Source organism: Xiphophorus hellerii, chromosome 4 (assembly GCF_003331165.1).
Source record: "Xiphophorus hellerii strain 12219 chromosome 4, Xiphophorus_hellerii-4.1, whole genome shotgun sequence".
In the NCBI taxonomy this organism is placed as follows: Eukaryota; Metazoa; Chordata; class Actinopteri; order Cyprinodontiformes; family Poeciliidae; genus Xiphophorus; species Xiphophorus hellerii.
In genome coordinates this window covers 5865507-5877719 of record NC_045675.1, presented here as the reverse complement: position 1 = coordinate 5877719, position 12213 = coordinate 5865507, and the positions used below count along the sequence as shown (strand labels likewise).

Here is a 12213-nt window from a genome sequence, read left to right as displayed (position 1 = left end):
GGAACTGTGAATAAATAAATTGTCCTTAAATAATCATTACAGTGCCTTCAAAATGTATTCACACCCCTGAAATTTTTCATGTTACATCATTGCATTTTATTGGGATGTCTGTGACTATGAGGAGGAATCAAAAGCTTATACGGTTTTCAAAATATTTTTAAAGTAATCATCTATAAAGTATTGTGTGCATTTGTATTCACGCCTTCTAAGTGAATGCTTCTGAAAGTCTTTAGGAGTATTTCTCTACTACTTTTGCACATAGAGACAATTTTTCTTTAGCTATTTCCTCTGAAAATAGCTCAAACTGATTGGATGGAGATATTGTCTATTTAATGTAGATTTGGATTTCAAATACTGCCTTTGAAATACTAACACAATCTTATATTAATTTATAACCTATCACAGTGTTCACTGGCTCTAATGATGTGGTTTGTTCTCTAATGTTTTCTAACAAACCTCCAAGGACTTCATAGAACTGATTATTTATAGGTCAGTTGGATAAAACTTATTATCTGACTTCTGAAATAAATTAGCTTTATTTAGAGGTATCAATGTAAAGAGAGCAGGATCCACATGTCAAACTGTTTCTTTTTTTGCTTCAGAATGTATCATATTTAATATTTGCATGAAAAATTAAAACCGTGTGTTCTTTTCCTTCCCCTTCACTGTAATATGCTGCCATTTGATGGTGTATCACATAAAAGCTCACTAGAATACATCAAAGTTGAGATTATAATTAAATATAAGAGTTCAGGACATACTCTTGTATTGACCTGTGTAGTGGCTACTGTAAATGCTGATTTGTTACAGCATTTTGTTAAAAAGTGAAACAATATATGATAAGAACAGTATTTAATGCTATCTGTATGTCTCCTAATTTCTATGTCTTTTTTTTCTTTTTTACTTGCTTTAACATTAATTGCCCTTTGGGACTCAAATAAATCTGAACCTGAACAATGTTTATCAGGAATAACTCGCCTGGCCAAACATCTGTAGACCAATTGCCACAGAAACCTGTGTTAAAGAATATAAACACAGGAGAGCAGACAGAAAGGGAAGCCTGCAAGAACTTTTTTTTGGAAAGCAGAAAGTTCTTTATTTGAACTCCTGTAACATGGATTTGGAGACTCAGCATTCTGTTTGTTGCCAAAGGCGACGCTGACAGGACTGAGAATGTATTTTTAAGAACATGCAGCTCTTTTTTCGACCCTCACTTTAAATCAGTTTTCCATATGGCAGAGACAGATGGAGGGGTCTGAATAAGTCCCTCAGTTATACAGACATCAGCCTTTTTGATGCTTCACTGACTCATACCATTTCTCAACACTTTACATAGTTCAGGTTTTTCTGGAGCAGCTGTATGAAGACATTAAGCTAAATATACTGACAGTTGCATGTGAATCCATTACACTTATGGTGACAAAATGGAGATAAAGCTGCAGACTTGACTGAGGAGAAAATTAAAAATTGCATGTAACATCTTGAGAATAATTGAGAACAGGAATTATTCTGTTTGCCAAGTAGATCTTAAACCTGTCTCCATCACATAAAACACTGCATAAATATGCAGGAAACAAAATGTTCATTTAGTTCACTTAGCATGAAATAGTTAATGTTTTTACATGATTCATCTAAATGTACACTGTAAAATGTTTGTATGTCTCTCTTGTGAACTGCGAACTGCGGTTTCAGATCTGAAATTCCATAGAAATGTACAAGTCGAAGAAAAGAACATTACCTCAAACTTGAAAAAGACGATATAATGCATGGTGAATAATAACCCCAAAGCTTCAATTATCATATTGACCTCAGCGTCCCCTGAGTGCCACACTTTCATAGCTGAAACTCTTAAACAGGCAGACTTGGGCCTGTAAAATCTAGCTGTGCTGCGTGAAAAAGACAAGAGAAATTCAAACTGTGGACTTTGTTTCAGGAAGTGGGAAGCAGAGTAAAATTAAGCATAATTTATCTTAGAGGAATGTAAATTTTTCTAGACTGGTGTAAGGAATGCAAAACCGGTGCGCAGGAGGAAATAATTAAACTCAAAGTGTATGTGTACACACACATATCAGGTTTTATTGTCTTTAAGCTCAGAAGTTAAATAGCATCATTGTGAAGTCCTTCTACCTTTGAAGTAAAGGTTTTTAAAGAAATCAAAAAATCAAAACATAACTATTCATCCGTAAAGTGGGATCTGTTTACACTTCCACATGAATAGAGGACTTATGAAATTTAACAAACACTTACACATGAACTCTTAATCAGTGTAGAACAAGAGCCGCTTAGCCCTGTGGGTCCTTCAGGACCACGTGTGTATACACAAACTGACTGCAGTCCATCCCCCGCTCCACTGAAGTGCTGCTACCTTGTTCCACAGCTGAACTTTCTCCTCTGCTGTCTGGCAGACTGTAAAGTGTACTGAGCCATTGTAAATATACTGTAAAATGAGTTCCCTTCCAGTCTTTAAGAAAATCAATGACAAAGTAACCCTTCTTAAAAAGGTAAAGAGAGAAATTTTAAATTAATGTACTAAAAGAGCACAGAACAGGACAGTGTGTGGTTTGAATCAGCATGGCAAGTTAATTTCAAATTTTACATCATAAATATGACAAGGCGCACATCGTAATGTGTGTAGAACATAAAAGTCTACACATCCCCAATAAAACACCAGGTCTTTCCACCTTTAATGAACTCGATAACCACTACAAAACCAATACTTTAAGAGAGAAAATCTTAAAATCTGCAGATTTGATTGTGATCAAATTAATCACAACATCTACACCAGAGCCAACAACCACTTGTTGGAGTATCTCTGATTAACTCAAAATAACAGTGAACTAATTTAGAGTTTCTGACATTTTCTTATTCGCATTTCACAGTGAAAGCCATGGTGTGCAGAGTGTTCAACAAGTCTAAAAGTTATTGGTCAAAAAACGGGTACAAAATTATTCTCAAAGTATTAGACATGCCAAGGAACACAATGAAGATTGGTATCATCAAGTGGAAAAAAACTAAATAAACAAACTGAACTGCATGCCTCTCCAAAACTGCTGAAAAAAAAAACAGGAAGAAGACTGTTCAGAAAGGATACAGAGAGGTCTACAGCAACTTTAAAGTAGATGGAGGAATTTCTGGAAACTTACAACAGTTTCTTACTCTTCACATGCCTGGGCGATGGGGTTGTCCCCTCCATGTTTTACAGAAGGCATGCAGTGTCCTTTTCTGTTAAATCTTCACTTTTTTCCTTCTTTAGACAGAGCAAAACTGGGAAAAAAATTTCCAGTTTTGTCTCATCAGTATTGTATATATACTATATATACAATTCTAGAAATATCCGATTTTGTGAAATCTGGCAATTGTTTGTTTTATGTTTTTCTCTCTATGTGGAAGTCTTTCTGAGTCTTCATAAATTGCTAGGGACCAGAGAGTAATATTTTAGTTATATCTCTGCATACAGTTTGAAGTGTTTTGAATGGTTTCTTAACCTTTTCCACTATCTGGACCATCAGTCTGATCGAGCTGGGGTTTCAGGTCTTCTCAGAATAGGTCAAAGGGACATGAAGCTGCTGGAGATGCTCCTATAGCCTTTACCATTAACATGGATAGCTATAATCTAAGCTTGTCAGGAAGCTCTGACCTTTGCTTTTTCTGCTCCATGTTCAGTATGGTGCACACAACAATACCAAAGTACCCTGCAGCATGTTTGTGCCCTTCAAATAAGCCGATGAAAAGCTGAAAGGCATCTATGATACTAAATAATGATAAATGCATAGCTTAAAACATCACTACAAAGCAAAGACTAATAGTCTCAAGGGCCACCAAAAAAATCTGTGAATTTATCATAAAAAAATCTGTTTTATTAATTCACTCCAGACATACTGGTACTAAAAACATTTAGGTATAAATTGAGCAATTTCTTTGAACCGATTCAACTTTCAAAAAGAAAAAGTAACATTTCACTGACCTTCAAGGACAGAATACAAACATTTGACCATGTCTATTCTTGAGGTGGAAAAACCTTTAAAATTAAATTTGAGCTATTATCCAACAACTCTGCTATTTCATGACACTCCACAAATCTCAGACAGATATGGATTATTATTGTGATATAATGAGATACTTTCAAAAACATGAAAAGATACAGCTGAATGAAGACTGAAGTACCTCATTTATGCAAATTCAAAATATCAAGTGCACACTATGGCTCTTTTTGTCACTGTTTGAATGACGCAGCGAGGAACATTAACATGAAAGCGGGCAACGTCTGAATGACTGAATACAACCGCTTTACCAGATTGATGAAGCCATTAATGTTCATGTCTGAGCAGGACCTAATAGTCTTTCTCACAGCCACACACATACACACTCGATGCGTACTAACGACTAAATAAAAAATGCACGTTCTATTTATCTAATTTATTAAAGCTGTGACCACTGGGTAAGTACCCATTATATTTCAATTTCAAAAAGGAAATTTCTCTTCCAGGTTGCCCCATGACAGTCAGTAAATATCACATTTAGCAGCTCATTTTCAGAAAAATAGGCTTTAAAGGTCTAAATTTAAAAGTATGTATGAATAACAGAAGGATAGAGTCCAAGACTCTATCCTTGAGTCTTGGACTCAAAGGAGTCTTGGACTCAAGGATAGATTGGTTGACTGTCTCAGTTCAACCAATCAACTGAGACAGTCCAAAAATATAATATTGCTGTCAAAATGCAACTCTGAAGCAAATTTGTAATATTTGCAAAAACAAAAAGCAAAAAGATGATGAAGACCAAACTGAGAAGTCTGTCATTTAACAGCAATCGCTGGGAAGACATATGTTCACTTGAGTGAATTTCAGCCTCATTTACTTATCAGCTGAAGTGTATTGAGTTAAAATAAAATAAAGTGCAAATTTGTTATGTCCTTCAGAATATAAAAAAGTTAGTTAAGCTTTTGAGCTATCATTGTGGCATATCCAGTGGCACTCATATTGCTACACGAGATGAATTGTCATGAGTGATAAGCTTTATTTCACATGCTGGTTTGTTATTTATGAACAACCAGAAAACACCTGCTGTTTGGCAAGCTGATAAATTGCCCTTAGTTACAGCTCTGAAACTAAGTAATTCACCGAAGTGTTTGTTCTTCATTTTAATTGGGAGACAGCTGTGCTATGATTTATGGCCTCCTAAAAAATTTATTTCTTTGCCCATGAGATCAACAATAATTGGAAAGTGATCACCAGTCTCAGAACACAGAGACAGAGAGTATCATTCTAAATCTTATCTTTACAGTGGAAGGTAACAGCTAACAGTAAATCTTTCCCAATACATGTGGAAGGAGCTCAATTATCCCCAACACGTCACAAAACTACAGCATACTTTGCAAAATAATATAAATTGTGACTGGGTCTGACACCAGAAGGACCTTCATATTACTCTTCATCTAACATCCTGTCCGATCCCGTCTGAACGGCAATTATTAAAGATATACATTGTGGCATTTTAAAAATTTCTCTTCGTGTAAGTTGTACGAGTGCAAGCTTGTGCAATATTCATCAAAATAGGACATATTAACATGTTATCTGGTGTGTACAAAGTCTTAAATAAAGAGTAAGTACAGGCACAGAGGTTTCCATGCAATCCTGTGTTAATACTTACTACTTTGTACAATTAGCTTTGAAGTAATTAGCATCTTTATGAACATTTTAGTACCTGGCATAAATTGTGAAAGCAACTGGTGCAGTTTTCCTGTTAGAGGCATAACTATCATCTCAGAAATGGGGGGAACAAATTTTTTAGAGGTCCATTGAGTGATTTGTCATCCTCTCACATTCAACCGCACCTCCTCTTAGGTGCTAAAAACACAAATAATCACTAACAGCCACAGCTCTCCACCAGGAGACCGACTTTAGTTCTTTAAACTATCTAAAGCTTTAGCTGCCCTTTACCCTTGAACATCTTCAGGGGAAGTAGCCAGATCATTAAATGCCAAATGGCAACACTGAACATGAAATTTTCAGCAAACTATCATTCCTGTAAGTAAATTAATACTCTGCACACAAAATTGAAAGGAATTGACAAGGTAACAGGGTAATAAGCCACATAATTTAATGTAATGGCATGAACACAGAAAGTGATATAAATAAATATAAACTACACATGGCCTTCTCTCTATGCTAATTCAGATAGAAATATTTCAGAGTATGAATGAGCATAATTCTGAAAGATCTGTAAAAATCCTGTCCTGACAACTGCCTGCTTTCTGCTTTCAATAAATATGTTTTTCTCAGCAAGTTAAAATCGCTCTTTACCTGTGTCTGCATCACCATCCCTGCCGTTGGTCTCTGGTCTAATATCTTCTCACAAATTTTGCTCTTTCTATTATGTCAATAAAGATTAATTTAAATATGTGGAAAGCAACAGTGAGAACAACTTCTGTTGAACAGGTTGCCCTCAGTTGGTTCAGGTTGGTGGTTACCAGGTCAGCAAATAAAAACAGGTAATTTTCCATTTGTTAAACACAGCTAAACTGAAAACTCCCACTTTTTCAGTGATCAGTGAACACACCAATACCAGTTTATTCATTGAAGCACTTTATTTCAAAATTATGGGACCATATAATCCCTTTTATTTATGTAGGATTGAAAACTATCTCTATTAAGGAATCAGTACCATATTTTTAATGCCCAATGTTTCTTACATTTAACTGCTGAATTAAAGCAAAGCTTAAATGAGTTTCAATGGGTTATTTTCCATAGAAAGACAATTATGTTAAAGTCCAAAAAGACATAAGTTTCTTTCTACAATATCACTGTTGAATGTTGGAATAACTACAGTATGTGTCTCATGACATGGCATCCTCCAGTTTCAACTGAGTGTTATAAGCTAGAAAAATATTCATGGCTTTGTGCTTTAATACTAACATAACTTTAATATTAATAGTGCTGACACTTTGTGTGTTGTTTTTAAACAACATACAGTCTATAGTTAACATGGCACATGTTTAGTGATCATCAAATGCACTCAAATGTTCATTAAAATCACTTTATATGTCCCAAAGAGGTAACGGTTCATTTTTCATATGTGTATGTCTAATCAAATCTGTTTCTCTTACCATAACTATAACCAGTATCTCAAACTTCTGCTTTTACACAGTCTTTCCTATTTTATGGCCTATAAAATAAAAGGACTTTACTGTTGACTTTGTGGGATGGTCTCAAACCTTTATGAAACAACTCAGAGAGAAATTCTACCTCTACTTTTATTTTGTAGCATTTTTGTTGAAAAGATTACTTGATAAGCGCTTCCTACACCAGAAAAAAATATTATATCAAACGGATCCACAACAGGTTGAGTTCTAAAATACAGAAAAACATATTTTGAAGAGAAAAGATAAAGATAAACTCACCATTGAGGAACAGCTCCTCCTGCATTGCTTGTCTGGCAGCATCAGAAAAACAGCGTTTCTTCAGCCACTCTGCATCAAACACACTCATGTGCTGGTCGGGCCACACAATGGAAACCTGAAGAAACATAACTAGATACTGATTCTCATCAAAAGGTTCCTGTTTTCAACTCTTCACATTTTGATGTTGAAACATGTTAACAAAGAAAGCATTGCTTTTTTAAAAAAAATTAGTTTTTGACTACCCACTGTAGGTTTTCTTTCCTTAATATCTACTTTTTGAAATTCACAAAAATGGTTTAATCCACAAGTGGAGAAACATATTGAAGGACATATCTTTTATTATGATGATGTACTTTGACTATTTTAAACTAAAACGCATTTAAAGGCACTTAATGAAGTCAGAGTTTCAGTATTTTTAAATAACTAAAAGCAAGAATGAACTTTTCAAGGAATTCAAGAACAGTAAGTACAGTGCAAACAGAAAGTTATACAGGGGTTAATTTAGTCAATTTACATAACAAAGGCAAAAAAACATCTGAGGATGACTCTCCTGGATGGTTGGAACAGTCAAAACTGAATCTGCTTAAAGCTGCGTCCCACTTTAGGAGCCGAATCCTTAGGGAGAAGCAGGCAGCTCAGAGATGATTCTGTTGGAGGACCTAAGGTTCATGGCTAGCCTACCAAAATTAGACCATCTCCCTGTTTGACCTCAGCATTTCATCATAAGGCAGCTGCACTCAGAGGTCAGTCATTCTCGTCCTGGCAAAGACTATTTCTAGTACCTGAGCACAAAGTTGTGTGCATATAATTTAACACACATCACTAGTAGAAATACAAAAGCAAATAATAATCTAGTTTATGTACTTAGGTACATTTTATAAGGAGAACTGCTCTAATACAAAATAAATGCATATTTTAAAAGAACATTTAAGCACTTACTCATACACCAGTTTTATAAAGGATTAAACATATGATAATATCATGGGAATATGATGAATATTTACACAATCAATAAACTATTTCTAGTGTCCCTTGTGGATCAAAAACATAAATCATTGCTAAATTTAGAGGCAAAAGGCTCGACCACCAAAAAACATCAACCAATCTATACTGCCTAGGCAAAAAACAAATCACCTACAAAAAACGGTCACGCACAATATTTTATCCCCTTCAGCTTAGATTACATCATTCATAAGCTTCTGTATGGAAGATTTACTTCCATACAATGTTGTTTTACTTTTTCACCAAGATCTTATATTGATGATGGGAGAGTCTGACCACTGCGAAAAGCCTTCTCCAGACCATCACAGGGTACATGTAGACTCATCACCACCTGACAATCTTCCATAGTACCTTGCAAATTAAAGCATTTGTCCTTGGTTAATCTCACTGATTAGTGGTTTTCTTATGGCTACACAGTTTTTCAGTCTCAAAGCTTTGATCTCCCTTTGCTTTGTGTGTGTGAAAATGCTCTTATTTTTACAATTAAGTAAAGCTCTGAGTTCCACCATTGTTTTTTTTTATCAATTTGATTTCAAACATTTAAGTGATCTCCAACCACAATCATTCTGGGGTATTATTCTGACCACATTTCTTTTTCCAAGTTCCCTCTTTCCTTCCAGTTTTTATTAATTCGTTGCAGAGTTCTTAACCAAAGTTTTATAGTTTCTGGAATATCCTTAGATGTCTTTTTGAGCTTCATCCATGCCAATGATTTGTTCCTTCTGAAACAGACTAGCATCTTTTCCACAACCACAGCATGTGTGTCTCAGCATGTTTGTTAAGAAGTGAGGAGCAGCCCATTGCAGTGGTTGGGGATAAGTAACTTGTTGCCAACTGAAAGATAATCATCCAGTAACAAATCAATTGGAGGCTTGTACCTATTTGCTCAATTAAATCCAGGTGGTGACTTTTTCTTTTGCCAGGCAGGGTTATGTTACATGTGCAGCCACTTTCTCATTTACTACAAATAAGTATGAAATATCATAGCTGCAGAAATTAAAATTTCTTGTTCATTGGTACTTGTTCCTTGTTGACTTTGTTGGCTAAGAACAAAGGCAACAATGAACAAAACCAGCGCTGTTTACTACTTACAAATAGCTGAACTGCTAAGCTGTAAAACCTTTTGAAACAGCAACTCAAAATCAAAGGAACACAAGATCCCATTTACTCAATACTGGGCTGACACCACACAATGTAAAGAGCTTAAAACTAAGCAAAAAATGTTTTTCCAACATAAAATATTGGAAAGAGTAATCAACCATAGGAAATAGATGAGAGTTAGGTAACAACTAACCTTGCCATCTTTGGTAACTTCCACAGAATCCATTCCTGTGTGGATATCAAGATCAGCCATCAACAGCAAGCGGGCCTCAGCTGACCGCAGGGTGCAGTGCGGACACTGGCAGTTGTCTCTCAGCCAGGTGAATGGGTACAAGCTTTGGCCTCCATCTTCCCATTCCACCGCCATCAGCCTCTCCTCATCCAGAGCACGTACATGTCTCATTGAGTGAGAAGCCACAGGCATGGGGGCAGAACCGAGGGTTTGATGTCTGCGAATATGTACTGGTGTCATGCAGAAACTTGGTGCAGGCAGCTCCATCCTACGACAAGCTTTCATTGCCTTGCAGACCAATGGGGAGGGGCTCCTTTGAAAGACGGGACGAGCAAAACGTGCAAGTGTACTCATCCACATTTCTAAATGCTCTTCCCAAGCTTTAATCACCAGTACTAAAAAAAAGTGTAGAAGGAGAAAGAAATTATGAGAATTATTTAAGTCTACTTTAATGTAAAAAAAAAAAAGGCAAACAAAACCTTACCTGATAGGAATTAGTCTGCCTTTACGTAATCAAGTATGTTACAGTGCCAACTTATGCAAATGTATGTTATTTTCAACATTTCTTTATAAAAATCTAAAATGCATGGATTCATTTATGCATCGCCCACCCTTTACTCTGATATCCATAAAAAATATCCACAGCTATCATTTGGCTCCAGAAGTCTTCCAATTAAATTAGTAAGAGTCTACATGTGTCTCATTTAATTGTAAAGTTTGTGGTTGTAACTTGTCAAAATTTACATTTTTAAATCATTTGTATCAAAACAGTAATAATCCTGTATAGAAGGATTATATACAGGATTACGGCCGGTATCCTGCATGCTTTAGGTTCGTTGCCTAGTTTACAGCACTTCAGTCAAATGATTGTTCATTACCAACCTCCTGGGGCCTGTAGGTGGACACACTTGCTGCTCTATATCAGGGTTTCGCAACCTTAGTCGGCAGGACCTGTCCTACACGTTTTAGGCGTTCCCTACTGCCACACTAAATGAATGGGTGATTAACAGAGTCTTTGATAGCCTGCTGTAGAGGTAACAAAATCATTTGAATCAGCTGTGCTGAAGGAGATAATTAAAACATGAAGGGGTGTGGGCCCTGGGAACCATTGCTGAGAAATATTGCTTCATAGCAATCATCTTAAGCAGGGATGTCCAAATCTTGTCCTCAATGACCATTGTCCTGCATGTTTTAGATGTTTCCCTGCTCCAGTATAGCTGATTCAAATGATCAATCCTAAAGACTTTGTTTGACTCTGTGGTGACATCAGTCATCTTCTATGTTGGAGCAGCAGCTTATCTGAGCTAAGAGGAAGCAGTTAGATTAGTTCATTAGATACAAGCTTATCCTAAAATTGCATCATTGTTGGACAATGTCTCCCACCCAGTAAAGGAAGTTATTGCTGAACTGAAGAGTTCCTTCAGTCACAGACAGCTGAATACTAGGTGCACAAAGGAGTGTATGTAGTATGTCCTTCCTTCCAGCAGTTAAGACTCTATAACCATCGCTGCTAACAAATTCTGCTCCAAACTGTTATTTGTACAGTTACTTTAAATAACTGTACAGTATTTTCTTATTATGTAAATTTGCTCTTACTGCTCTTACTCTTGCTATTATTCGCGGACCTATTTTTATGTTTTTGTGTACATCTAAATGCTTGGACTTGTCTGTCACTTTGCTGCTGTAACACCTAAATTTCCCTACTGAGGGACAATAAAGGTTATTTCTATTCTATTCTGCAATTCTGAACTAATTCCTCAGCAAGGCATCAAGATCTACAGGTCTCATCCATTTGAATCGGGTGTGTAGAGACTTGCCTCTTCATGAAACTGAAATAAGTTTAGTTCAACGAAAAACAAACAATCCCTGGTCATAACAATGTATACTACATTAGTTATTAGCCTTTAATAGTTTTGATAAAATAAACAATTTTCAATTCATTAAGGATCAAATTACTGATAATGTTTAAAAGCAAGAGTATAATATTTTAATACCATGCAACTATTATACTGCACGTGACTCGGTGTTTGACAGCATACACACAGCTTTTATCGTAGAGTTCACCGACATTCAAGTTGAAAACAGCCTCACAAGAAATCCCATATACAGCCGCCAGCTGCTGGCTTTAAAGACTGAGCTATCAACAAGGCTGTTAGCATGAAGCCGGTTTTTAAAGCTACATCCGGAATCCAGTTTAAAAACATATAAGCGAAACAAACACTCCCCCTCTTTTCCCCGTGGGCTTATTTACCGACTTCCGTTAAGGTTTATGAATTAAAGCGGCGCTGACAAATAAACAGTGAAAACACTCAAATTGTCGCCAATAACAAACGTTACCTGTATTTTGTAAACGCCGGCCGTTTGTTGTCTTTAGCAGTGCAGCAGCTGTTAGCTTGAGAGGGGAAGTAGGTGAAAGGTCGGCCGTGCCTGCCGGGGTGGACAGGGACAAGACAATCATAGCGTGTGTGTAAACTTTGCTCTA

General features: G+C 36.3%; 1 protein-coding gene across 1 annotated transcript in view; it reads right to left on the bottom strand.

Moving 5' to 3' along the window:
• bbox1 (butyrobetaine (gamma), 2-oxoglutarate dioxygenase (gamma-butyrobetaine hydroxylase) 1) overlaps positions 1–12213 on the bottom strand; it is a 27595-nt gene extending 15382 nt beyond the window's left edge. Inside the window, exons 1-3 of the mRNA XM_032560109.1 lie at positions 12069–12213; positions 9693–10126; positions 7397–7511 (exon numbers count right to left, since the gene is read on the bottom strand). Of these exons, the coding sequence (XP_032416000.1) occupies positions 7397–7511; positions 9693–10126; positions 12069–12189 (670 nt within the window). The 5' untranslated portion in view covers positions 12190–12213. The remainder of the gene's footprint in view (positions 1–7396; positions 7512–9692; positions 10127–12068) is intronic.